At 39.9% G+C, this 27,944-nt stretch overlaps 1 protein-coding gene across 1 annotated transcript; it reads left to right on the top strand.

The window, feature by feature from the left end:
- Window positions 1-12: 12 nt before the first annotated feature.
- On the top strand, window positions 13-27,944 carry LOC119559964 (protein kibra). The gene is made up of 9 exons (XM_037873197.1): window positions 13-897; window positions 22,381-22,679; window positions 22,990-24,628; window positions 24,690-24,870; window positions 24,933-25,326; window positions 25,392-25,703; window positions 25,827-25,947; window positions 26,009-26,218; window positions 26,277-27,944. Exons 1-9 carry the CDS (start codon window positions 629-631, stop codon window positions 26,755-26,757), a joined length of 3,906 nt encoding a protein of 1,301 aa, XP_037729125.1. The 5' UTR covers window positions 13-628; the 3' UTR covers window positions 26,758-27,944.

Below are 27,944 nucleotides of genomic sequence, written 5' to 3'. Positions count from 1 at the left end.
ACAAATTCCAAACTCAAATCGGACGGTTATCAAGCGCGCTACTCGCTGCTCCCAGATATTCCGGAACCGAGGCACATATTTTTTTCTGAACCAAAAAATCGGGTTATCGTTGTGACCGACTAATAGGGCAAAAGGGGAGTTTAATTCCTCGTTAATTAGTTTCAATTGGGCGAAAACAAAAATAAAAGGAGCCAAACGATTGCAGCGAGAAATGGAAAGAAGAGGCAGCAGCAGCAAATGTGAGCAGTGATCGTGTATGCTTGTATCCATCTCTATCTCTCTCTATGTGCGTGTGCTTGTGCTGGAATGGAATGCAGTTACGAAAAAAATAAATAAATAATTGAGAGCGCCCGCGCTCTCCGCTCTCTCCCTGCGCTCGTGTGTGTGTGTGTGTGTCTGTGGTGTGCCAGTGTGTGAGTGTGTCTCCATTATCGCCGGAGCAAAAGAAACGGAATGAAATGTCTTTGCTAATGTAAACAGCGCAAAGAGAAACCCCCCGAAAAAAGAAGCTGAAGTAGATAGCAAAAATAAAAAAAGAAAGAAAAAACCCGCGACGCGACGGCTGAAAAGTAAAACAAAAGTTTTCTCAGACTCCCAAGTACACAGAGAGAAAAAGAAACGTACCAAAATGCCGAATCTGCAACAAACCGCTTCGCAATCGCAGCACCACCTGCATCCCCACCACCTGCGACCCCACCAGCAGCAGCAGCAGCAACAACAACACGCGCAACAGCAGCAGCAGCAGCAACAACAACACCATCATCATCATCAGCAACAACAACACCACAGCGATTTTCCACTTCCCGATGGCTGGGATATTGCCAAGGATTTCGATGGCAAGACCTACTACATAGACCACATCAACAAGAAGACCACCTGGCTGGATCCCAGAGATTGGTAAGTGTTACGAAAAAAATAATGAATTCTAAATAGGGAAAACACAGTTCCAGAAAAAATAATATAAGAATTAAAAAAACACAGTTCCAATAGAGGGTTTGGAAATTTCATTCCTGATCAATCTAATAGTACAAAAAATCCTATTTGAAGTTTAGTTTTTAGACCGTTTATAAAATCTAAGTACCAATTACAGATTAAGATTTAGCTAATTACTAAAAAAAATCTCAATAGAAACAACTTTGATTATTTATTTATTTAATCTCCAAGAATCTGTGAGACAAAGTGCAGTAAGTGGCAATATTTTTAAGAATTTAATAACATGTACATTAACTTTTCTAGAGTTCCAACATTCTTATTTACATGGTACTTATATTATACTTAGTATATTATCTTTATAAAAAAATTATTGTTTGTAGTCAGATAGCTTTCGTATATTTATATATATATTATTATATTATTTACTCCCAAAAAGTATAAAGACCTTAAGATAAGAACATCATTGGCTAATAAGAGTGCGCCTAGAGGGGTTCCAAACACCTTCCAATCAAAGGACTAAAGTATTTATTTAGTTTATTCTTAAAATATTGTTTTTTTTTGCTTAAAAAAAATATAAAACCCAGGTGAGAGAGCGGCAGCTCGCCGATTCAGGAAGCTTGGGCAAACAAGCTGAAAAAACCCATACAAATTCCGATTCCGAAGCGCTCTTGAACCGGAAAGAAAAGGTGCGTGCTGCAGCTGTGTGTCGTGTGTGTGTGCGAGTGTGTGTTTGTAAAGGAATGCGATCGGTGGGGGCAAAAAGAAACAAAAAATAACAATAAAAAAAAAACAGGCAAGAGGCAGCAGCGAAATAAATTACATATTTTAAACAAGGCAACGGCAACAGGCAAAACAAAACGGAACGGGGAAAAAACTTGGAGTAAACATTCCGATTCGATGATTAAGACTCCAAATATAACTGAACTGAACTGAGAGTGGCAACAAACAAAAAATGAATTGTAAAGGCAAAAAGACGAGAAAAAAAAGACAGGAAAACGAGAGAGCAAAAGTTAAATAAAGCTCGGCGAATGATCTGCAAAAAAAAGGAAAACAAAACCAACAAACTCATACGTAATGAGTGCGAGAGGGAGAGGGAGAGAGAGAGATAGTGGAGAGCGAGCGAGAGAGCTGCGATCAGGCCATGTATCTCATAGATACATTTTAGTTTGCCGTTCGCTCACATTTTTTGTCTTGCCTCTCGCTCGCACTCGCTCCATCGCCCTCTGCCCCCCCACACTCTCCATCTCTGTCGCTCGCTCTGGCCATAAACAATTGCAAAATGTACGTAGGAATTTTTGCAGTTTCGAAATAATTGATTTCCAAAATTCTTCGCCCTCTCGCTCAGTTCAATCTTTCGATTCTCACAGAGAGAAAAAGTAGATAGATATTATATCAAATATGGTTTTTGTTTTATTTTTTTTCTGGATTTCGCCCCTAGATGATCTGTAAAATCATCAAAACTGATCATCAAATCGCATCAATTTTTCTTCCTGTGCATTTCCATCTTTGTTTGCCTTATTGTTTCAGTTCGTTTGAGGCTGTGTGCGCTTCACGCTTTCAATTAACACAAACATTCCCTTTGTTTGTTTCAAATTGCATGGACATTGTTGAAAATGTTTCACTGAATTAAGCGTTGTGGAATTTCAGCATTTCTCTTCGTACGTCCCCGATCCGCTCGCCTTTGAAAATGAAACGAAACATCTGCGCATTTGCTAGGGTTATGCATCAAGTAGATTATATATGCACACATGTCGTAGGAATGTCTGCCAGTGGGCACACAAAGAAACGATCTATGTGCGTTCAGATTTCAGGGTTATAGACATCTTAAATCTGAAGGATTTTCGGGGCCTTAATTGCGTCGTTATAACCCATTTGTCCCATTTAAAATAAGAGTGATGTAGTTCTTTTACAAAATACTGAAGGAATCATATAATTATTAATATTACATTAATTTATTAATTCTTAACTTAATGGCATCTTAATTTAAATCATTAGTTTTTGTTATATATTGAATATTTTACCCAATATTATAAGTTTTACACCCTTTGTTGGTATTTCAACCATAATTATTTACGCTTTTTCGCCACTTCTTTGGCTGTCCATCGATCGATCCAACACGCGTTGCTATTGAATTTTAAAAATTGCTGCCGGTAGCGCGCAAAAATTCCAATAAACCATAAATAAATTTCTACAATAAAGCGAAGCGAGCCAGGCCTCGGGCGGCCTTTAAAGGCCTCGCCACGTTTCGAGCACAGCCAACAGAAATCACAGAAAAAATAAATATCTATTCCAATTCGAGTATGCAAGGTCGAATTATCGATACCCTTGAAATTGTACCGATAATTGCTTAGCCCATATTCTCTGAGGTTTTCTAAAATTAAACAAAAATGTTTTCCGAACTGAAATGTTCTGTTTTAATGAGCTAGACATAGATTTTAAACACTCATAGCTTGTAAAACCCCATTGATCCGATGAATGTTTTAAGTTATTTATTCCGAAATTCATGACAAATCCCATGGAATTTCCAATGCACAGCGTATTTGTCTTAATAAATGTTTCACTTGTTTGTACAGCATTTCAATGGGCGGTATTTTTTGTGATTTTCGTTGCTTTGGCCTCTCTTTTGTTTTTTTTTTTTTTTTTGGATAAACAAAAGTTAACAACGACTTGACTTGGCCATGCGATTTGGCATTTTTTCGCCGCCGCCGTCTTCTTCTTCATTTTCTCATATTTTTGGCCAATTGTTTAGCCACAAACGAGGCGGCGACACAGTGGAATATTTTTTGTGTGCGTTTTTAGACACAAAACGTGTTTGGTGACAGTTTTTCGATCTATTCATAGAAGTAAAAAAAAAACAAAATAAAATAAAAAAGCACATGGAAAAATACAAAGTATAAAATAGCTACCAAAACGGTTGGCTACCAGTTGAGATAGTGACTCGAACTAGTTTGTTTTACATAAACTCAAATCGCCGCCAAAAAGGCCTAGCGAAAGCGGCTAACGATCGCTGTCATAAGTCGGACAAAGTGGCGCCAGCGGCGGGGGCTGTACTTGGAGTATCTGCATCCGATCGGTAGCACAAAAATTATAATAAAAAAGAAATAAGAGCACCGAAAAAAAAATGATTTGAAGATGAAAAATTTTAAAAAAATGTTTCACAAAGAATTATCTAAATATGTATGGGTTTCAAACGAGTACCCTTTTCTAAAAACATATTGGGTTAATATCAAAATAAATATTTTTAAAGTGGGAGTGATATTCTTAAGTCTAATATGTCAAACGAGGACCCTTTTCTAAAAACATATTGGGTTAATATCAAAATAAATATTTTTAAAGTGGGAGTGATATTCTTAAGTCTACTATGGGGCTGTACTTGGAGTATCTGCATCTGTAATAAAGAATTGTATAATATCACATATATGGGTTTCGAAACAGGACCCTTTCCTAAAAACATATTGTTTTAATTTCAAAGTAAATATTTTTAAAATGGGAATGATATTCGTAAGACTTCTATGGGGTTTAAACTCTTTAGTTTAACAGGCCAAACTAATTCGATTTTAGAGCACAGCAAACTGCATTTCTTTCCGTGTACTCCATTCTCAACCAGATTGTAGCGTTCTAATTCCACCTGTGGCATTTTAATTCGAGAGCGGACAATCGAGCGGTTGGCTCGATGGATCGCTGGATCGTTGGATCGACCAATTGCATAAAGAACGCAAATCAGGCGATCGAAACAAGAGCTGGAAAAAAGAAGAAAAAATAGCATTGGGTTGGGGAGAGGCGTGCATGCGTGTGCTGCCAGGCATTATGCATTAGATGTGGCGATTTCTATCCGAGTCAAAACGAGCTAAAAATTTGCATAAAATTCAATTTGGCTTTTGCAGCGAAAGATGCCAGCACATGTACGAGTATGTATTTAGATATGTGCCTATCTATATATATACATATATATAAATGTATACATATCTACTTATATGCGCTGGCCTGTACATGTATAGCAACTTGGAAAGCTGCAAAACGGCATTTTTCATTTAATAAATTGCACAAGGCAATGCAGCAACAACAGCGGCAGCAAGAAAAGTGGAAAGAATGCAGATGCAATTGCCGTTTGCTGCTGCACCTACAGTGATAATTGCCACACAAACAATGTCAAAAGATTGCCAGTCAATGTGAAGAAATATAAAATTGCTAGGTTGCCTTAATATAACAACAGTTAATTTATTAAATCAAGACAACTTTGTTTTTAAATAAACCATTAAATAAATTGGAATAAAATTCTTAACTTATTAATTATTTTTGATATATTTTAAATTTCAATTATTCATCCGACGGATTTTTTAATTGAATAAAAGTATCTTATGATTTAAAAAGGATGCACACAATGGAATTATAAACTATGGTCTAGTTTTATGTGGTGCACATATGGTGTCATTTCGAATTTGTAATAAAACAGCAGTTGCACTTAGGCAATGGCCACTGTACGCGGCCAACAGATGCAGATACACAGCAGCGGCAACAGCAGCAGCATGGATTGCATTTGTGCAACAAGTATTTCCACTTAACAACAGCAACAACAGGGAAGAAATTGTTGTTGCTGGTATTGCAGTGTTGCTGCTGCAGTTGTTGCTGTTGCGACTGCTGCTGCTGCTGCTGCTGCTGCTCCCTGCTGCAGTCGAAGTCGAAGCCGTGATTACAATTTGATTACGCGCATGAATGCAACGCGCGGCTTTGCCAGCAGCAACATTTTCTAGTTTGCTGTATGCGCGGCCCAAAGCGTTAAAAAATATTTTCTTTTGCACTTGCGAGCTGCAGCAACAGCGACTGCAAACTGCAACTGCAACAGCGACACTCGCTGGCCAAAGATAGGCACATGGGTACATTATGTATCTGACAGATACATAGGCGAACTTTAGTCGCTCCTCGCACCGCATGTTTTGCCCATTTTTCCACCAAAGACGCTGCTGCCGCAGCAACTTGCCACCAACTGCCATCTAAAAAGTGGCAACAACTTCCAGCCAACGACAACAACTTCCAGCAACAACTACAACTACAACGACAACGACGGATCTGCAACGACTTTTCCTGTCTCGCACTTGTTGCATGTCAGCGGCGACGTTCTTCAGCAATCAACACTTGTGATTTTTATCAAGCATAATGATTTCCTTTTCAACATGTGCTAATTAAGAGGGTAGCAGGGTATGGCCGGGGGAAACAAGCCAAGGGTTCGCCTTTTGCAGGCAGAAATCCAGTACGAAACTTTATTTTAAAAAGTTAACCAAAACTTTTTATTATACAAGAACTATTATTAGAAAAACCATCGAGTTCCATATTATCATTAAATAGTAATACATTTTGTAAAAAAGCTCAAATTTTCTATACCAGTTCACTACAACATATTTTAATATATAAAATGTATTTACAAGATATCTAGCAAGAAATAGCAATATCTATGGATCTTATATGGATAATATGTTATTTTATTACGAGTTGTGTATATACAGTCGTTACTAAAGGTTTTACAACAAATATTATTAGAAAACCCATCGAGAACCATATTAGGAAGCACGAATTTTTTACCAGTTCACTACAACATCTTTTAATATGGAATATGTATTTATGAGAAATCTAGCAAGATCTATGGATCTGATATCTAATATCTTATCTTATTACGAGCTGTATATATACAGTCATAAATAAAGGTTTCACTAATAGTACACGAATTTTTTGACTAGTTCACTACCCAAAAATCAAAATTCATCATGTCTTACACTAACTCTAAGTTTAATCTCTCATTAGGTTACCTATCAGCCCTGTTCCTCGAACTCTCTGCCCAAATCACTTGATTATTCTCACGGTGTATCGCACCTTAGGCCCTGTGATTGTGACTCTGACTCGGACTAGCCCCCATTTTTAGCCATTTTTTTCCTCGTGAATCTCCAAGTGGCCAGCATATCGATTTATAATAATTCAGCTGTCATTCGCGCAGCTGAACAATTTTTCACTTACAGAAACTGCAGACGTGAGCAGAAAATTAAGTTACTCTACGCCCGGTGATTGTTGGCGATTTTTCAGTTTTTCAGTTTTATTTTTTTTTGGCTTTGGGTTTTTTTTTGTCGAGGAGACGTGGATAGGGCCGCGATTCTGGTGGCTCATTGGTCTGGTTATTACTGGCCGAGGTTGTGGCTCGAAATTGGGATTCCGATTTGGATTTGGCTGTGGCTGTGGCTGTGGCTATGGCTTTGGCTTTGGATTTCGAGCTGGCTGCCTGCACGCGCGATCCGCAGGCATTTCGCTTATTTTTATTTTTTTTAAAGTTGTTTTTTTGTTTTTATGTGTCGGTTTTTGTTTTTATTCGCTAATTTTGTTTCTGCACTCGTCTGCATGCCGATCCGATCGTCGTCGTCTGGCCGGATTTTTGCCATATGCTGAGCTGGCTCTTGACTGATCGTGATGTGTATGTATGTACACAAGTATTCCGTAGTCCGTACGAAAAATCTGAATCTGTGCAAAGGTAGCAATTTTCCTCCATGTACGAGTATCAGTGCATGCGGCTATGAAAAATAATAAAGCAAGTGAAATGAAACGCAACGAAATTAAAATACAAGCCCAGGAATGTGCACACTCAAGATAAATTGCAGTGAGATACGTTTTTTTGTGTTTCGAGTAATTGTTTTTAAGTATTCCTGTTATTTGTAGCAGGTTACGGTGTGGAATGTCTAATTACAGCTTAAGATTTAAGAATTTAAGCGCCCTTTGCATTTAAAAGTGCACTAAATATTGCACTAAAGCGGTGCTAAATATATTTGATATTGTCCCTCCACAAAAATCCCCGGTTAATGCCTGGAGTTTTAATATTTCTTTAAAAAAAAAATGCATTTAAAAACAAGAAATGGCCTGACCAAGGACAAACCAGGAATTTATTCCAGGCCCTGAGCATGTGTTTTTATTTAACTTCAGCTTCTCATATATTGCAGCTGTTCTCGGTACAGTAGATACCCCTGAAGAGGGGTTTTTCATAAGATGTTAATCTTTAATCTGCTATTCGAAAACACTTTCCCATGAAAAGCCATGGTCTGGAGGAGGGTACACATCTCTCTTTATTGATTTAATCGCTGGCAATTAATTGCCCTAATCAGGCACTGGACACGCTCGGTGTGGACAATGCCAGTTGCTGTAATCAGCTGTTCCAAGAGCTGCCATGACTAAATACTTTATGGGCTAACCAGAAATCCAGTGTACAAAGCACACACACACACACTTACACAGCCCCATAAACCGAGTGGCAGGCATTCCATAGGAGCCCCGGTCTTAAGACGGGGATTTAAACTCCATCCCCAACTCTCTGGCCCTTTTGTTGACTGCACGAACAAAACTTTTGTATTATTTTTCAGTAGCACTTTCCGAATGCCATTTGAGTGCGCATAACATATTCTTAAAGTCTGCCCCAAAAGGGAGGAGATGCAGATGAATCTGCGGGGGGCTATGCGATGATGAAGCTGATGGCTTCTGCGCAGGCGCACGCGTTGTTTTGTATTCGTCTTTTACTTGGATACCCTTAGGCTGGGGTTATTTACGATATCACCGAAAAAACGAAGTGAATTCTTCAGTATAGAACAAATTAACAAAACGCGAATTCTTCAGTACAACCAGATTTGATCTGATGAAACAACAAACTTGGAATGATCTTAATGGATTTGTAATAAATACAAGATCACTTTGTTAGAGTATATGAACTTCGTAGTGTTGAAGTGGCCCCGGCTACCTTGTTTCTGCTCTTTCTGTTTCGTTTTTCCTCACATTTCTTTTCCTTTTTTTTTTTTTTTGTATCTTTCGGATGCGATGCGAGATGCAGCGACTGCAGGAGGAGCATAATTAACATGGAGGGGTGGGGGGCTGTGTGGCCGTGGCTGTGGAATGTATCTGAATCGGTAACTGTGTATCTCGTAGGTGTTCAAGTTGTTTGCTGCTGTTCGTTCAACTGTGGAATTTCGTTTTGTTGTCGAATTTATGGCCTAATGAAGTGATAAGGCAGGCAGAACGGGAGCGTGTTGGTGGGAAAGAGAGGTCGCGTTGGCCATATGTGGACTTTAGCTGTATATCGGCATTCCTGGGATGCCACTTAAAAATGTATCTGTATCTGTATGTCTGGCTGTATCTTTTGCGAAGTATCTTTTGGTTTTTTTTTGTGTGTTTTGTGTGTGCTGCGTTCGCTGTCAAAATGTTTACCACAGCGCATAATTCATTCGCTCGTTTGCCCGATTCTTTTTGTTCGACTCGGCGCATTCTTGGGATATTTAAGCTGGAATTTATTGGTTTGTGGGTCAGGGCGAAAGAGCTTTCCGATATGCAATCGCATTCTGACGCCGCTCGAAGGAATGTGCGCGAAAAAAGTGTATTTTTTTTTATTTTCGCAAATCCGATTTTTTTTTTAATTTTGTGTTCCAGCTGCTTGTGGAAATATACGAGATACGAGAGTATCTTTGTCACACGCCCATCTCTAGTTGGCGAGATACTCTGTTGCAAGTACTGGTGGCACATAGGATGCACATTGCACATGGGATATATGGGATATGGCCTGGCCAACAAAAACCGGCTCAAAAAAGCGGGATAGCGCAATTTAAGTCGCTGCAGAGCAAGAGAGAGAGAGGCTTAAAAAAATGTTGATTAAACTGCTTAAATGCGCAAAGCTGACATTCATGTCAAAGCAACTGACTTTGCCTCCTGCTCTCGCAACATGCAACTTGCATCTCGGCGATTGCATCTTGCATCGCCTGGCCCGGCAAAATATGTACATAAATAAGAACATTTTTATGGGCTGCATGTTGCGCGGCCTGGCTGCAACAGCAACAGCAACAACACACGGAATGGAATGTTTGCCAAATACAAAAAGCAGGGCGTTGCTTACATAGATACATACGTGCACCGAAAGAAACGCAGATGTATCTGTGAGATTTTAATAATATGAAATGGAAAAATATTAAAAAGGTCTCAGTATTGATTATAAATGGTATAGCTATAGTTTACAAGTACTTGCAAAATATTTAAATAAATAAACTATAATTATTTGGGTATGTTTTAATATGGTAATCATATTTCAGATAGCTACAAATATTGAATAATTTGATTGGATTTGATTGCATTTCTTTCAGTGTACGCATGTAATGCTTTGATACATACATTCGTAGTAGCTTTGGCATTTAAGGCAATGCGCGCATTGCTTTAATAAATGCATGCACACTCAAACACACAAACACAAGCAAATTGCATTCAATTGGTGCCGCTGCCGCTGTTGTGAGTTCACAGCAACTTTGAAATATTTTCCAACAGCAACAACTATCGCTGCAGTTGCTGTTGTTGCTGTTGTAGCTGTTGTTGTTGTCGTCGTCAGCCTATTTCCAAGCACAAAATGCATTTACATTGCCGCACTCTTCTGGCATTCCCAACAACCCCAACCCATAGCCAACAACCCAACAACCCACCAACCCAACGCCCCCTCGTCCGCCCCCCGCCCATTTCGATCGTTCGTTCAACTAGCGACTGCGACTGCAACTGCAACTGCGACGACGACATTGCTGCATAGTTTGTTGCCGCTCTTGCTGTATGTGCACTGAGCAAAATTGGCAATTCATATTCATATTTAAGCAAAATATAATTATTATATATATTTTTTGTAATTTGTAAACTTATTAATTAAAAGTATTGTTTAAAATATTAAAGGAAAATTGTTCAAATTTTCTTGTTTTGTTTTTTGGTTAATCTTGAGGGATGAATTTAAAAAAAAATATGTACATGCATACCTGTAATATCAATATGGAATATAATTATGTTTTTATTTAATTTGATTTATTTCTATTTTCAAAATAAACATTTTTCAATGTAAGAACCCGCGTTCTACTACTACTCTTCTCAAAAATGTTTGTACTATCAATTTTATTAGAATACCCAAAATGGAAAATATCAAAATCCGTGGTAAATACTTCTTTTGTTTTTGTAATTGCCTGTTACATTTTTTTTTGGAGTGTAATGTTGTTATTGCTGCATCTGTGGTTGTTGTTGCTAGTTGTTGCCCCCAGCTCTCTTTCTGTCCCTCTCTCGCTCCCAGCGATCGCAACAACCATCTTGTGTTGTTGGTATTTTTTCATGTTCTGCTTTCCGTGCTCCTTCGCACACATTGCTGTTGCTCTCTCGCTGTGTTGTTGTTGCTATTGTTGTTGTTTCATAGCGTAAATAGCAAAGTTGCCCGTACAATTTTAGAAGAACTTGTCAAAACCGCATTCCTGAGCCGCAGCCATCTCGCTCGCTCTCAGTAAGATCTGTCTCTCTCTCACTCTATCTGCCTATCTCTTTCTCTCGCTTTGCTGGAGGCAACAGCAACAACAACATCGCAGCAAACAGCAACAGCAACAACAACAACCATTGCAACTGCAACGAGTTATTTATGCATGTTTGTTTATTTGTTTGCCTCGCAGTAAATGATCACATACACGCATTCCTAGATACACACACACACACTTACGCAGTTGCGCATCTGCTGCCGCTAATAAATATTTTGTACGATTTGTATTTTGTCGCTGCCAAGAACAACAAGAATATCTAAATTGGCTTATATAATGCCAACAGCCAACCGCTAATAATACATACATACACATACCGCATTTTTTCGTGTTTTTCCTTATTGGACTTGAAACACGCCCCAGAATTCGATAAGTATCTTTTAATAACATTATGCAAATGTATCTGAAAGATAACCAAAACTTGTTGGCAGCTGTAAAAAGTGTTTTTACTTACGGTATCCTGGTTGTAAGGCAAAAAACTACTAAAACTTAAAATGTTTTGTCTTGTTAATTCAATTAAAAATAATAAAATTAATGAAATATTACCAAAATTAGCCTCTATATAGATCATTTTCCTAAAATATAGTAACAATCCAAATTTTATTTTAAGTATCAAACTCTTCAAAAAGTATCTGAAAGATATGAAAAACTAGTCCTGAACAAAATACTATGCTAACTTTTAGAACAGCCAACTATGTTTTCCAATCTTTATGAACCGACCCTGACCGCCATATTTTTGTGCACAGCAACATTAGAACGCAAAACCGCAAAACGACCCACAAAACAAAATAATACGAAAAATTCTTTAATCAATAAAAGCCAATCGGTTATGGCCAGCCGCGTCCAAAGGCAACAACAGACGGACTAAAATTCCATGGTATGCCACGAGCGCTTACCATAAAATTGGAAATCTTTCAAGTTCTTTTGCCATCAAAATCGGAATTGGACCTACCATGTGAATATCTACATATGTGCCGAGAGATAAACAAACAAACCGTACTGATCCGAAAATGCCAGAAAAAGATATCGTGGAATTTTGGTTTCGTTTTGTTTCGAACGGATTTATATAGAAATTATTGTTATGGCACATTAAGGAGAAATATGAAGAGGCGAGACGCTAGGAAGATGAAGGGTGGGGTGCATACATAATTTATTTAATGGCCCGGCGTCAAAAATAACAGCGAACAACAAATTTGGCTACATTTTTGCATACTCCAACAATAACGACCAGACCCACTCGACGACAACAGAGAAACAAAAAGAATCTTAAACAAAAGTATATTTATTTATAAAACAAAAGGCGAAATACGATGGTATAAAAAAAGAAGGCAACAAAAATAAATACGGCAAATAACAGAAATGTTAATTGGCCCATTTGACATGCGGCATTTTTGCGCATTCCATCTCTTTCGGCCCAGCTTTCATTCGGCTCATTATTATTATTTGTAGACAACGTTGAAAAGTATTTTCATGTTGCTGCTGCCGAATGGCATGTAAAGCGAAAACAAAAGCGAGAAGAAATAATGAATAAATATTTCAAATAATTTTGGCCATGACGTGAATTGCCAAACTGTCTACCGGGGAAATATACCTATCTATAAAAATATGTACAATGTACATATTTATTTGACCAAAAAATTGCCAAAATGTCTGCGAAAAGCAAATTGGATTCGTAGGTTAAAATCTAAAGAGGCTCTTTTTTAACCCATTTGTCTATAATTAATTATGAAATTCTCTCGAGTTAATCCATACAAGTTCTCGTCAGGAGGTACATTTGTTGATCTTGGCAAGTCTTCTTATGCTTTTTGAATTTTTCCACGGAAATGTTTGAATTTGTTTTAGAAATCTCATAAAGAATATCCTATGTATTTGTGAATCGCCAAAGTGTCTGCCAAAATACGATCTTTTTTTTTGGGAAAGAAGTGTCTTGCCCTATTTTAATGTATATGCATGTATGTTTATCTATAAAAATGTTATATTGTTCTGATCCATAAAAATTTAATATTGTTATGATCTATAAAAATGAATTATTATAATTAAACTTTAAGACTTAATGCAAGTTTATTGATCTTGACATTAAGTATAGGAAGTTTTCTCAGGAAATTCTTAAGATTCTCAAGCCGAAGCTATGGAACGAATTCCATCAAAGGAATATATAACCCCCTAGACTGCAGTTATGGAGTATTCATGCTAATCCATAAAATGAAATGCTACATTTTTACTTGATCTTGACAAGCTTATTCCTTTGTTGACTTCGCTCTCACAATTAAAGGGTGCAAGGCATTACCATTTTTACCATGGAAATGTACGAAATTCCCATCAAAACCCCCCATATCCCAACCCACTCCAATCCATTCCATCCCAGATCCAGATATGTAAGTAAGTGCATGTGCTTATGCATATATTCCCAGTATTCTGGGTTCAATTCGCACACACACGACCCCATGTCTGGAATGCGGGGCCCCAACACAATGGAATGGCATGGTATCGTACGGAATGGAATGAAATGAAATGGGAATGGGTATGGGGGAAAGGAAGGGAACTTCCCCAGCTCCGCTGCATTATTGCGGGCTAAATTCTATCAGATACGATACCCACGAGTATGACGATCGGGCGAATATAATTTCGAGGCGGAGACTTTGACGTCGTTCAGCTTGCGTTTTGCGTTCGCGTTCGCATTCACGTTTTGCAGTCGGATTTTTCGCCTTATTATTTCAATATATTCGATATGTATATGTGTACGATCTGTATAATACAGTGGTATTCAAAATAATAGTAAAAATGCTATTCAAAAAGGTATATGACATAAGGCATCTATTACTAGTCTCATCCCAAAGATTTATAATTGAATTAGGTTATTTTTGAGATCAGATATCTAATATCCAAAAAAAACTATACTATTTTCTTAAACCTTACGGATAATTGGAACTATCTTCCGACATATACCTAAATATCGAACACCTATTCTATTATGCTGAACCAAGCTGTAATTTATATATATGGGATACAGACATATGCGATCTCGCCTCGCTTGGCGCACAGTCGCTTGGTTGCTCTGGTATGTGAAGGTCGCAACAGTTGTTTTGTTAATGACAGAGTGTACAACCACGATCGAGGGGCCAACAACTACTACTCACACATAAAAAATAACAAACACGAGATGGCTTACGGCTATTAGCCAAGCAAACTTCAACTTAACTTTGCAGTTGCATTCGTCTTCAAAACAAAAAAAAAATAAAGAAAAGAGAATAAAAACAAAGGGGCTCCAAAGTATCTCCATCTTGGGGTTCTTGGCCATGCATCTACTTCAGCGATTCCCGGAACCGACTAATGTCAGCCCAAGAAAAATGCACAGGTGGACACTTTGAAGTCTGAAAAGTTTACCAAAAACAAAAAAAAAAGAAAAATGCAAAAGCCGAAAACCAAAGCAAAACAAACTTTGTATTTGTTCTTGACGGTGCCAAGGTTTCCAACACACACTCAAAATTAGTAGGAATTTTTGTGAATATATAAGTTAGGATCGGTAGAAAACATTTTGGCATGTTCCATGTGGGCGAAAGAAATGTTTCCGACTTGTCGTGTCGTATTTAAATCTTTTATAATGCGCATACCAAGAATTTTTGTTGACGTATTGAATACCGTTTGCATATTTCCCAAAAGCCACACAAAAATTGAAATTACACTTTCACACCGAAAGTGTTACAAAATAGATTCACAAAAATATTTTTCTATTTCTCTTTAATGCATTAGGTAATTTAGTTGATTGAAAGCCAAACCAAACAATCGCCTGATTTTGTTATTAACATTTTTCATTCACTGAAATGTGATTCACCATTCAATTTTTGATAACAGGAGGTATTTGATAAGTGATTTAATCTTTTCATATGAGGTCAATAAGTACACCTGAGTGGAAAAGTTTAATCTACATAATTGAAAAGAAAGAATTTTTAAATTCTGATAGGGAAATTTGATTGCGATAACAGGCCTATTTTTCAGTTGATTTTATAGATAATACGAAAATAGATTTTTAGGCATATAACAGTTAGGTCCCGATAAAAATATGGTTTAAAAATTCATTGAATTTTGTTTTTGCCATTTAGCTTTAGAATTTCGGCAATTACAGTGGCTGCAAATAGAATACGGACCTCTCGCACAATCACAGAGGCAAAAGCAAAAGCAAACGCCCGTCAACAGGTCATTAAAAATCATAAATTTCAATTTAAGTTTATTTTGCTTTGGCTTCGGATTTTGGATTTTGCCATGAGCGGCCAAGTGGGCGCTCTTTGCATACATTTACTGGGTTTTGTCTGTTTGTTTATGTCCATGTATAAATTCTATGAATTTTTTAATAGTTCATTTGTATGCAGTCGGCGTGCTCATGGCGCAAAAATTTATTTCAATTGTTCACTTTGGAATTTATGGCAGACATTTTGTGATTTCGAAATGTGAAAGACGTCGAAGAGCTGAACCAAACCAAAAGCGAACCAAGCGATTTTTTTTTTGGGAAGCTTTGAAGATGGATAAGTTGTTCTGGGTTCTAGGCCGTCATGTTTTTTCGGTGTGACTAATGGGCAGATCGGCCCACGTTACTCGAATCCGAAGAATGGGGCCGCGAGGTCTGGGTCTCTAAGGTGTCTAGATACCGAAGTCCCAAGTCCGTAATTGACACCCACTTGCCGAGCAGAGTGGGTTGAAAAAGCCCCGAAATCCGTGCATCCCATTGGTCAGATTGTAAAACACTTTCCTAGATAGGCCGTCCCCAAAAAAAAAGAAAAACCTTCGTCTTATCTTGGCTCAACGCATGCGCAGTTCATTGACTTTTTCTCTATGGTTTTTTGTTTATCTGTGGGTTGGGGCCTAAAAATATATTCAAAAAAATGCATAGAGAGGGGTCATAAAAATGCATTTGATAAGCTTCACACCAGTTTGGGGACGGACATTAAAGTGGTTTCCGCTTTTTATCGCGCCGGAAGGAAGTGGAAGTGTGAGATAGACAAGATGCGAACAGGAAATGCAGCTAATATACGCCACTTTTCTCTGCACAAGTCGAACAGCTCTTGGAATCTCTGGTTAAATGAAAAGGAGGCAACGCACAGCAACAGCAAAAGCAAAAACGACAACGAACACATAGCGATAAGATAAAACGACGTACGACCTTTATAGCGTAATTTGATTAAGCTCGAAAATATTTGTCAACGCTCGACGCTGACAGATAATGGAAACCAGCCAACATCACCGCCAGAAGCAGGGCAAATAATTTTACAGCAAATAATGTGAGCGATTATAATTAAACATTGTTTTCCACAATGAATCTTGTCTGAAGCATCTGCCAGATAGCGATCATGAGTTTTGATTTGCTGTGTGTACCTTACACTATAAATAGTTCTGGTCCCCTAAACTTAATGCGGTAACCAGTTTATATCTTGAGTTTTAGTTTTATATAATGAAAAGGGGTGTAGTCTTGAAAAAGATTAGAATTTAAATTCTAGAGATATACCATCTGACACACCCATTTATAGTCACAAAACCTTATACCATTTCCCTTCATCAGATCAGAATAATTTTATTTTAAATATAGCTTGTTTGGGGATCAGATACTTCCTTCATTAGATAACTGACCTTCGATAATGAAATCATCTCGATAATTGCTGCGTTCATTAATCGACGGAACTCGATTACTGGCGTTGTTCAATAAAGTGTATTACCTTACTCATTAGTAATCACAGATTCATCTTTTGTAATAAAAACTTTCCATAAATTTCCAACGATAAGTGCTTTTTAAAGTGACCTACGCCAACTGATTTATTCGATTAGTACTTCAATCGACCTTTGAATGTGTATTATCTTTCGCTGAATCACAAACAGCTTTTTATGGCCCTATCGTTCTGAAACGCACTGTAGCCCCGGGGCAGTAAAACTATTTCACAATCGCCAGCAGCGGGGGGTGTTGGTTCCTCATTCCTCAAAGCATAACCCATAATAAAAGCCGTATAGTATTTCTGAGATAGGTATGTCAAGGTGATGTTTGGCCCGCTCCACTCAGTGCCCGGCCAGTCCGATCAAATTGGGTTATAACGTGGAGATTATATGATTCTTGCATACATCAACTTGACATTAATTTCCCAAACCACTTTGAGCTCGAATATAAACCGGAACACTTGCGGCCCCACTTGCGTGTTCGATGTCTCAGTTCCGCCAAAGCGAAATAATTGAAATAGAGTAAATCCGACTGCGAAGCTACGTGACTCGCTTGCGAAGTGGTCAAAGTCGAGCTGGGCCTATTTTTTTGTGTTATTTTTGTGGTTCGTCTGCCTAATATTATGCTTATTTCGGACATGATCATTTATACCATAGACCGACTTGATTGACGCAGGCCTCGATTTGAATTGCTAAATGATCTCGCTGGCTCGCAATGAATGGCCGGTTAATTTGTGAGATTCTCCCCGAGTGAATTCATTAAAACCTATTTTTAAAGGAATCAATTTGAAAAAGAATTTAAATTGACGGGGGTTTTCCGATTGGATCGTCTAGATAGGAATGTCAACTTACGATCCATGGTTGAAGAACTTTAATACGGAACTTGGATTGCGAACTTAAGAGCCAGAGATAAGATTCAAAGCTATTAAGAAGAAAATATTAATGGGTTAAGGGGCTAGATCATTATTTCCGTCATTAAAGATTAAAGTAAATGGAATGAAATGTTTTGTAGATAATATGCATACTTAAGATAGCTTAAAGCAGAATAGATAGAATTAGTATGCCAAGCTGAGATAAGAACTGCAGGTTTATAAGCTTAAAGCACCAGAAGTACCATTAAAAGTTTTACAGATTAAAGTAATTGACCAACTATATAGTACTGAAATTTCTGAGCACTTTATTAGGCAAAAAAAATCCCCTAATGAAACATTTTTGATTTGCTGTTTATTGGTCATCAAATGGTCGACTCCGTAGACCATTTCTTACTGGTTATGGCCGGGAATTAGCATAAAACTCGACGTGAACAGTTAAATAATATGGTTGATGTGTGCATGCTGTGTCTGTGTGCAGTTAACTTAAGTGCTGCCTAATGACAACTTTGCTGGCCACTCGCCATAACCATCGTCTTCGTTGTAGTTTTTATTTTATTTTATTTTTTATTTTTATTTACCCCTCGACTGCGCCATGCCATGCCCATGTTTCACTCGTATTGTGACAACGAAATTCATGCTGAAATATTTTTGGTCTGAAACTTGTTTTTCCTCATTTTTCCCCCACCCCATCGACTTATTTTATTTTTTTTTTTAAGCGCGAATTTATTACAGCGCTTGGTCGACGCTGCGTCGCCGCTCCATAAATATTTTGTTTACAATATAATTTAATTTATGCAGATTTCTGGTCCGCTCTTTCGGCGGACACGTTTCTTGGAGCGCCCACAGGAGCGGCCAAGAAAATATGTATTTTTTTCAAACCGAACATCTTGTCAAGTATTTTCTCAAGAGTTTTAATCATAAATGATGTGAAATAATATTACTTCAATAATTTTATACAACTAAATATAAGTATTTTATTTGTATATACTATATTAGTATTTTTAAAATATACACATCCCAACTTCTATATTTATCAACACAACCATTTCTAATTTTTTCATGATACAGTAAATATTGGTTTTTTTAATTTTTGATTTGAAGATTCATGTTCAGTGGTGCCATTTCTAATAAATCATCTATCGGAGTGCTCAAATTTTGACCCAAACTGTTTGTACATGCCACACATGCATATCAGAAACCAAACGTTACGTTTAATGTGGGCTGGAGTCATTTTTGAGTTAACTGCTAAAAGGCCAACAAGTCGTTAGTCGCTCGTTAGCCCGACTGACTGACTGCCTTCCTCTTTTTTTCCCCCTTTTTTTTTGCCAGCATCTGCAAAAGTGCCAATGAAGCCCTATTACTTGGTAACCTGTGCCACGCCCACTCGCCTCGCTTTTCATTGATTTTTTTCCGTTCGATTTACGGGGAGGTGGTCTTGGTTTTGGCTCGGGCTCTGGTCGTTGTGGTGGTTGTATCATCGAGACATCGATGATGTCTCTGAGGTCAAGCACTAATGGAAAGCCCATCAAAATTTGCATACGATTTTCTTATTGAGTTAATTAAAGGCCCGTATAAAACGGCAGCCGTTTACCGAATTTAATTGCCACTCACTCACAGCCGCACTTGACACCTGTCCGCTGAAAGGGGAGCTTCTGATTAAATGACAGGGTAAGCCGTTCTCAAAGGTTCGGGGAATTTTATGTCTCCCAATGAATGGTCTTTCCTTTGGAAAGCCAGTAATTTTATCTGATGCAGGGGGATTTGCATTTCAGAACTAAGACCATAAGATCTAATTATATAAGGTGTTGAGAGAGACAGGAAGCCAATAAAAGATAGGTGGAAAAATATCAAAGATCACAGAAAATTTAAAGGAACCCTATAAAAGATAGATATATAGGTATCTAAGAAAATAGAAAACTTATCTTAGATAATTTTCTATTTCTAATAATTGCCTCTTATGTATCAACCAGTTTCCTTGGAAATAATGATAGAGATATAGGAACCCAATAAAAGATGGAAATAAAAATATCAAAGAACATGGAAAACTTATGTATTTTAAATACAAATATTTTTCTAATAACTGTTTCTTCTATTTATCCAACAAATTTCCTTAGAAATAAACAAAGCCCGTTGGTAATGCAAGATGGCAAACGGTGCCATTTGCTTAACTTGGCTTACAAACGGCAAAAAAAAAACCAAAAGTTGTCTAAAAAATAAATACAAAACTGTTGTTGATTTATAATTATGAAACCCCTGTGTTGTTGACATCGACGGGTCCACAATCCACGACGACATCAAAAATCAACGTCGCCAAGTCAAAGTCATGTATTTTTTACGCTGGCGATTGTCTTCGGCGATCGTGAGATCGGTTTGGTTTGGTTTGTGTGTCAAATGTGGAGCTTTGGACCCGTCGTCTCTATAGAGCGACTGGCACATGTCTCCGGCTGCATTTGTGTATCAGTGTATCAGTATCACTTTATTTATTCATGTTTGGTATCGTATCTATAGTTTTTATTTTTTTCTACCCACTATTCACTGTGTTTTTGTGTCACTTTTCTTTTGTTTTGCTTTTGTGCTTCGAGTGCAAAGTGGATGAACCTTGTTCCGTTTATTAAAGGCGTGCGTTTAATTCAATCAACTGCAATAAATATACAGGCCTGCATAGATGTGTATACTATATCAACCAATAAGCTATCGCCAATGACTCTTTAATATTAATGGGAGTCCCTGTCCAAGTGCACGTTCACACGAGAGTTTCACCTATAAAAAGTATACCCTTAAAAGGGGCAATAAAGAATGGTTAATTAACAGGAAATAAGCAATTTATGCTTGGTCTAAGGTTGATTGTAGGTATTCTGTCACACATTCTTAATGAAACGTGACATCTAGTTAAAGATCTAGTTATGATAAAGAAAAACCTTGAAACATTTAGCTATTAGAGTATTTTGAAAGTCAATTTAATTCACTGGGTTCCTCGGACGTCATAAAATAATCACTTGGTTATATGGGGATTTTTTAAATGTTTGTTCTATAAACCATAACAAATATAACCGCAGATTAACAAACTGTTTAAACTTGAAATAGAAGCTACTATCTCGCCTAATTTATGATCGAATGCTTTTTGCACTTCGAAATTCAAAGTCAGGTATTTGCAATAGAAAATCCATCTTAGTCAGCATTCGTTTTCAGTTTGTTTTTGTTTGGATATCGCGGTATTCCAGTCAATCATAAACAAAATCGATTGTTAGTCCCAGCTGCGCTAATTTTATTTTCAATGGCTGCGTCAACATTCGATTCCAAATAAAACAGCCGAGCCGAAAAATATGTCTAAAAAGGCAAACAGCAGGCGAAAGCCTCGTGGCCAGATATTCTTAGAAAATGCCAACCGAATCAACAGACGGCCAACTGCAATCTGGGTATCTGTAAACATATTTAATATATACGATGGCCACAGTGCGTTTCGAAACCGTAATATTAGCCCAGCCATAAATAACTATTTGTTATATTTTGACAGCTGATTCAAACTAATGACTCAAATTGATATCATTGATTACAGTCATTCAGTGCGTATACGTAATATTGTTTTTACTTATATTCTAGTTCTAAGTACGCAGTAAACAATGACAAGGACGTTGACTTTTAATCAATAGAAAATAAGTGATATTTTGATGATATGTGGTTGTGCAATTAAATGGTTTATAGTTTTATATACACCAGCATATATGTGATCTTCAATCATCATCAGCGTATATCGTTCGTTGAACTGCATGCCATAAAACGATTTACAACACCGAAACGCACTGCCCCCCTGGCTATCTATCGCATATGGCGCAGATTTTATTATCTGTATACATTCGCCGGGAGCTTCTTTAATGGCTGTGCGAATTCCAAAGCAATGATTAATTAACAGTTTGCCGAGGCCTTAATGAAAAACAAAAATACCATTTATATACGCAATTGAGGGGACACATCACATATAGACAGGCTGACTGTGCGTATGTTTCAGCAATCAATCCATGGCGATTAGCAATTATCGTTGGAATGCGAAAATGCTGTTGCCTGATATTGAAATTGAGTTTCGCAAACAAACAGAAGGAAGACGACGTCGTCTTGTCATCGTCATCAGTTGGGGTTTTCGGCTTTGGGCCTTCTTTTTTCCGCTGTTTTTGTTTTGCTTTTTCAACCAGCCGCACTATGCGAAGAATATGGCATCGATAAGATTAGAGGTATTTCGCATTTGGCAACAACAAACAGATCGCAGACATTCCGCCGCATGGCTGCGGTAAAAATTGGTATTTCTGCGACACTCTCAACCGCCGGAGACATTTGCCCACTTTTACCCAAAATGCACACAGGAAATGCCGTCTAATCTTATCGAATTCCAAGCACTAACTGGCGTGGGAAAGCTTCGAGATACATCTTTGGGGACTTTTTTTTATAAAAATATTTAAGACTTTAACTTTCATTTCTTAGTAGCTATATATCTTGTTATATCTTATAGAACCCATTAATAATTTATCTTTCCATTTACTGTATCTTTACAGCTACACAAAGCCACAGACCTTTGAGGACTGTGTGGGCGATGAGTTGCCCATGGGCTGGGAGGAGTCCTATGATCCTAACATTGGGCCCTACTACATCAATCACCTGGCGCAGAGCACCCAGCTGGAGGATCCCCGCCAGGAGTGGAAGAGTGTCCAGGAGCAGATGCTGAGTGACTATCTGTCGGCGGCACAGGATCAGTTGGAGAATAAGCGGGAGATGTTCGATGTGAAGCAGCAGCGACTTCTTTGGGCCCAGGAGGAGTATAACCATCTGAAACTGGCAGCCAGTAGAAGCAGTCGTAAGTATCTAATAGGTTTTTATCTATATAAGGTCAAATTAATAGCACCCCCAAGTAATCGCCAAGGAATCATATTTTATTGGTCTTGGTTTTACTGACTATTCTTATATACTCTATTTTTCCATATTACCTAACAAGTCTGGTTAGATCTTATTGCTTAAAGCTTATTTTTCCCAGGTAATAATCAAAATAAACATTTTCTATAAATATAGAAAAACAAGGCATACATCTACAAAGGAGTGCTATTATTCTGAAAACTCAGTCTCCCCTTACATGCAGTTGAATAAAACCCTCTGTTTTTTCTTTCTAGTGTGCTCTTCCTCCAGCTCGATGAGCCGGCACGATCCGGAACTGCTGAGGGCCGACCTGATGTTGGCCAGGGAACGAGTCCATCAGCTAAAGCAGGAGCTGACCCACATTACCAATGATATATCCTACACGGAGCGCGGCATGAACACGCTGTATTCGGTGGGCGAGAAGATCAATGCCCGTGAGAACGGATGCTACGACATCGCCGAGGTTCAGGCGATTCGCGAGGAGATGCTCAAGGTGCACAAGTCGCTGGTCTCCGGCGAGAAGGTGCGCGAGGAGCTGATGCGCAGTCTGGTGCAGATCAAGAACGAGCTGAGTCGCCAGCAGATCAGCGAGGAGAACTCCGACCTGGCCTCGCCGTTCGACCGAGTGTGTGTGGCCAGTCAGACGGATCTGTGTGGATCATCGGGGGACAACCTGAATGGAGGAGCTCGTTTCGCCGAGATGGCCAAGACCAAGTTGCAGTACGCCGAGTGGCGAAAGCACATCAAGAAGCTGCAGCAACAGCTGGCCGATCATGTGGAGCGCATTGAGCCCGGCCAGCTGGAGTCGGACAAGGATCGCATTCTGCTCATCCAGGAGAAGGAGAAGCTGCTCAACGACCTGAACAGCATTTCGGTCAAGTCGCGCAGCGAGGAGGAGAAGCGGGTGATCCAGCAGACGCGCCACAAGCTGGAGGAGGACCTCAAGGAGGCCTATGAAGCGAACAACACATGTGTGGCCAACCGGCTGCGCTTCCACGAGGAGAAGCAGCTGCTGCTGGACAAGCTGCAGGAGGCCCTCAAGTCCACCAAGCTGCTCGAGGAGCGACTCAAGTCCTTCTCCTCGGAGAGCACCTTCTCCATCAGCAGTGGCAGCAGTCTGGGCTCCCTGTCCACGGCCAGCAGCAAGAGTGCCCTGAGTTTCACCGACATATACATCGATCCCTTTGCCGTGGACTCGCCCATTGACGTGGTCGATCTGAGGCGTCGTTCGCAGAGATTGTTCCAACAGCACCAGCAGCAGCGCCTGCATCCCGTCCATCCTGTCCTGCAGCAACAGCAGCAGCAGCAATCCTCAGAGGTCACGCTATCGCCTAGAAGCAGCCTGTCCATGGAAACGCCGCCCGCCTCACCGATGAAGTATAATCCGGGAGCGGATCAGACGCCACAGGTCCTTAAGGAGGAGCCCACCTATGCCAATGCTCTGCCCGCCCCTCCCGCCTACGCAGCCCCGCCCCCAGTTCCGGTTTCCGGGGTGAGAGCACGTCCCTACGACCTGGACTCCACTGTGCTCGACTGCATGATGCTAGAGGCCAAGCTGCAAAAGCTGAACATGGGCACCCCGCTCAACCTGGCCGCTGCTCCTCTCTCCCCCATTTCGGAGAAGCCCTCGCTGCTGGATCTGCCGCAGGAGATGCTCAGCCGATCCTCCTCCACCTCCAATACTCGATCCGTTTCGGCGGCGGTTAGCAATGAATCGGTGGCCGGCGATTCGGGCGTCTTTGAGGCATCGCGTGCTCATTTGCCGCGTAAGGAATTGGCACAGGTTCAGATTGGTTTGAAGTATCTGAAGCAGGAAGGAGTACTTGTTGTGTCCCTGGAGCGGGCCAACAATCTTCTGGCCCTTTGGACTGCTTCGGCAGACAACTCGCAGGTGTAAGTATAGAAACGTTATGGCTATCTGAGATTTGCATACTCATACTTGTTTACTTAACAGGTATCTACGTGCTGCGTTGCTGCCGAATTCGCTGACCTCCATCAGGACGAAGGCCCTGGGCGATTTCCAGAAGCCTGTCTTCAATGACACATTCGCCGTGCCCATCACGCTGGACAAGCTGCTCACCAAGAGCCTGCAGGTGACCGTGGTCACCATGACTGGCCAAAAGGAGGAGATTATTGTAAGTATCCTTACCTAACTTTTTATTTGGGTATAACTAACGTGAGGTTTTTCGTATTCCAGGGCACTGTGCAGATCAGCATGGCCGAGTTTAACCCAGAGGATTCCACATTGAAGTGGTACAACGTGCTGAGCTCCAAGTTCATTCCCAGCTTTGAATCCCTGGACATTCCCTCCACCAGTGCCGCCGCAGCAGCAGCTGCCGTTGCCGCCAGCAATGCACCAGCCAGTGGCAACAACCGGGAGGAGTCTTCGGATGAGTCCACCATTACCTCCTCCCAGACGTCCACACTGACCAGAAACCAGGCACCTTGCATGGAGCTTCAGGAGCAAATAGCCGCTGAATTGCTGGAGCTGGGACCGCTGAATGAGCCAGAGTGCAGCGACGATGATGATGAAGATGAAGAGGAGGAGTTGGATGACAAGCAGCTGATTAGCGATGTTGGCCTAATGAACTGTAAGTTCAAAAGATTTATAGATTTCTTGATATTTTATTAAATACCTCTTTAATTTTACCAACAGCAAGCGGCATGCTGGACGCTTACCTCCAAAACATGAAGCAGGAGTTCGCCGACAAGGAGACCAACACTGAGCGCGCCTTCCTACCCGAGAAATCTCGTGGGCAATCGCAGCTGTTGGACGACAGGCCGGTGAAGCGATCCCAGACCTTCACGCCATCAGCGGCAGTTAGCAAGAATCGCTACAACTGCCGACTCAATCGCAGCGACTCCGACTCCGCGATGCACTGCGGCCTGGCGCCCCACACTTTCCAACGAGGTGCCGCCGAGCGACGATCCCTGCGCTTCCACACCAAGGCGCCCAAGTCAGTCACAAGTAAGTGCAGGATATATTATTATATAAATATAAAAACTTACTACAGAATATCATGTAACTTAAGACTATAAAACCTACTATTAAATATTTCAATTTCCCAATTGATTTAATTTATTTTTTCAGAACTGCATCATACTCACATACCCCGCACCAGTTTGGACTTGGAGCTGGATCTGCAGGCCCAGCACAGCAAGCTCTATTTCCTCAATGATCAAATTGCCAAGCTGCAGAACCTCAAAGAAGTGTAAGTTAAATTTAAGCCCCACTTTAAAGTACCATTTATTAATTGCTTGATTATCTAACAGTTTGCAGAAGGCCTGCGAGAACAAGGATCCCTTGGTGGCCGCCTGGGCCATTGAGAATGAGGAGTTCCAGCGCCTGGTGGCTCGCGCCGATCCTGCCAAATGTCCAGAGGAGCGCCAACTGCAGAAGCTGTTGATGAAGACCGCCAAAGAGATCCACAAGCTGCGCAAAACCAAGGTGCCCAAGGGCTGTCCCGATCTGGTGTCGTTCAAGTAAGTCATATTTGGATATAACCCATAAAGAAGCGGTATTAAATGTTAATGCTTACAGGGAGAAGATCACCTTCTTCACACGCAAGGGACTGTCGGTACCCGAGTTGCCCAGTGAATTTACCTTGCCGGAAGCCAATCCCATCGAAGAGGAAGAGGAGGAGGAGGAAGAGGACGAGGATGAGTTCTACAATTCAGCTGAGACGGCGATCGCCATCAACACGGCGCTGGTGGCCAGCAGCAACCGAAACAAGAATCTCAGTGAGCACCACCATAGAGCCGCCAGTGGGGCAGTGCCCAAGGTACCAGCACCTGCTCCCGCTCCTGCTGACAATCCTGTAGCTACTCCTGCTGCCAATCCTGTAGCTACTCCTGCTGCCACTCCTGTAGTTACGCCCGTGGCCACTACTGTAGCTACTCCTGCTGCCACCCCTGTAGCTACTCCTGCTGCCAATCCTGAGGCTAAGCCAGTCGCATCCAACGATGCCGAGCAACAGCGCTTCGACTACGTGGTGGACCGCAACTACGGCGTGGAGGTGTAGCCCCTTCCACCACAACCCCCCATCTTCGCTGTAAATTTTTGTAATTAATGTAGTATTTATTTTCACTAAGCAAAAAGTATTTATGTGTATAAACAACTGATGTAACAAATATCTGTGCCTTATAGAGAACGTGAACGTGAACGTGAGAGAACGACAAGAACCATGCTAGAAATGATATATCTACGCATAGCTATGCACTAGACCTAAGCCCTATACTGTAATTAGATTAGCCAAGAAGCCGCCTAGCCCTAACTAAACCCATAGTCAGTTGTACAAATTGACCCCCACTGATGACCATATAAGAGCAACTAAGAGATACAAACCACCAAACCGCCCCCAAACAATTTGCCCCGACCCAAAACAAAAATTGAAACAATAACGCGCACATTGTGCGTTCAATGCCTTCAAATTCATATTGAAACCAACTGTATTCTTAAGACTTGAGCAAAATTATACGAATGTTTATGAATATTTTTATACGCATCTAGGAATAGTTATACCGCTTTGATTACCCCAAGCCACATATACACAAAACGTGAGGAGAAAGTGAAATATTTATTATATTGATGGATCGATCGATGTAGCGCTCGAATCCAATCGGTTAGGTTAGTTAGCTTGCGTTTTTGTTAAGCTCAAAACGAATTCTTATACTGTAATTTTTTTTATAAAAAAATCCTATGCAAAAAAAATGAAACCACACAAAAAAAGTGAATGTACCATATTAGATAATCGTCACTATGTTAGCTTTAAGAGCGCCCTTAACCCCCGACAATGCCACCATTGAAAAGCGCATAAAAAATGAGAAAAACTATGAAATGAAACCTTGTTATGCTTTCCCAAGCGAACCTGTTAAAACTGTTGACTTTGAAACTTTGCCGTGGCGCACTGAGTTCGTATGAAATGAAATGAAATGAAATTACCCACAGCTCTAGTTTAGTTTAGCCTTTGCACGTGCAGTTTTCCAGGCTCTGTGCAAGCGTCGCTGTTGTTTATGTTTTCACTAACCAGACCCACTCAAACCCAGCCCCCAAACCCCCGGACCCGCCCCAAAATCTAGCGAGTAGTACGAATAAACTGAATTAGAGCCCCCATACATATTTTTTCTATACCATAGTAATTTTAGTTGTAATAAATTATATGAAAGTGAACCTGTATATTGTAATTGTGCAATAAACAAACAAAAAAAT

This window comes from Drosophila subpulchrella, unplaced genomic scaffold, assembly GCF_014743375.2.
Source record: "Drosophila subpulchrella strain 33 F10 #4 breed RU33 unplaced genomic scaffold, RU_Dsub_v1.1 Primary Assembly Seq354, whole genome shotgun sequence".
Taxonomy (NCBI): domain Eukaryota; kingdom Metazoa; phylum Arthropoda; class Insecta; order Diptera; family Drosophilidae; genus Drosophila; species Drosophila subpulchrella.
This window is presented reverse-complemented; position numbering and strand designations above follow the sequence as displayed.

Excerpts from the sequence above, each read along its gene's own strand:
- LOC119559964 (XM_037873197.1), top strand. The coding sequence starts at position 629 with ATGCCGAATCTGCAACAAACCGCTTCGCAATCGCAGCACCACCTGCAT. Across the intron at positions 898-22,380 it reads TGGCTGGATCCCAGAGATTG|CTACACAAAGCCACAGACCT; the intron begins GTAAGTGTTACG and ends GTATCTTTACAG. Across the intron at positions 24,629-24,689 it reads TCGGCAGACAACTCGCAGGT|GTATCTACGTGCTGCGTTGC; the intron begins GTAAGTATAGAA and ends TTTACTTAACAG.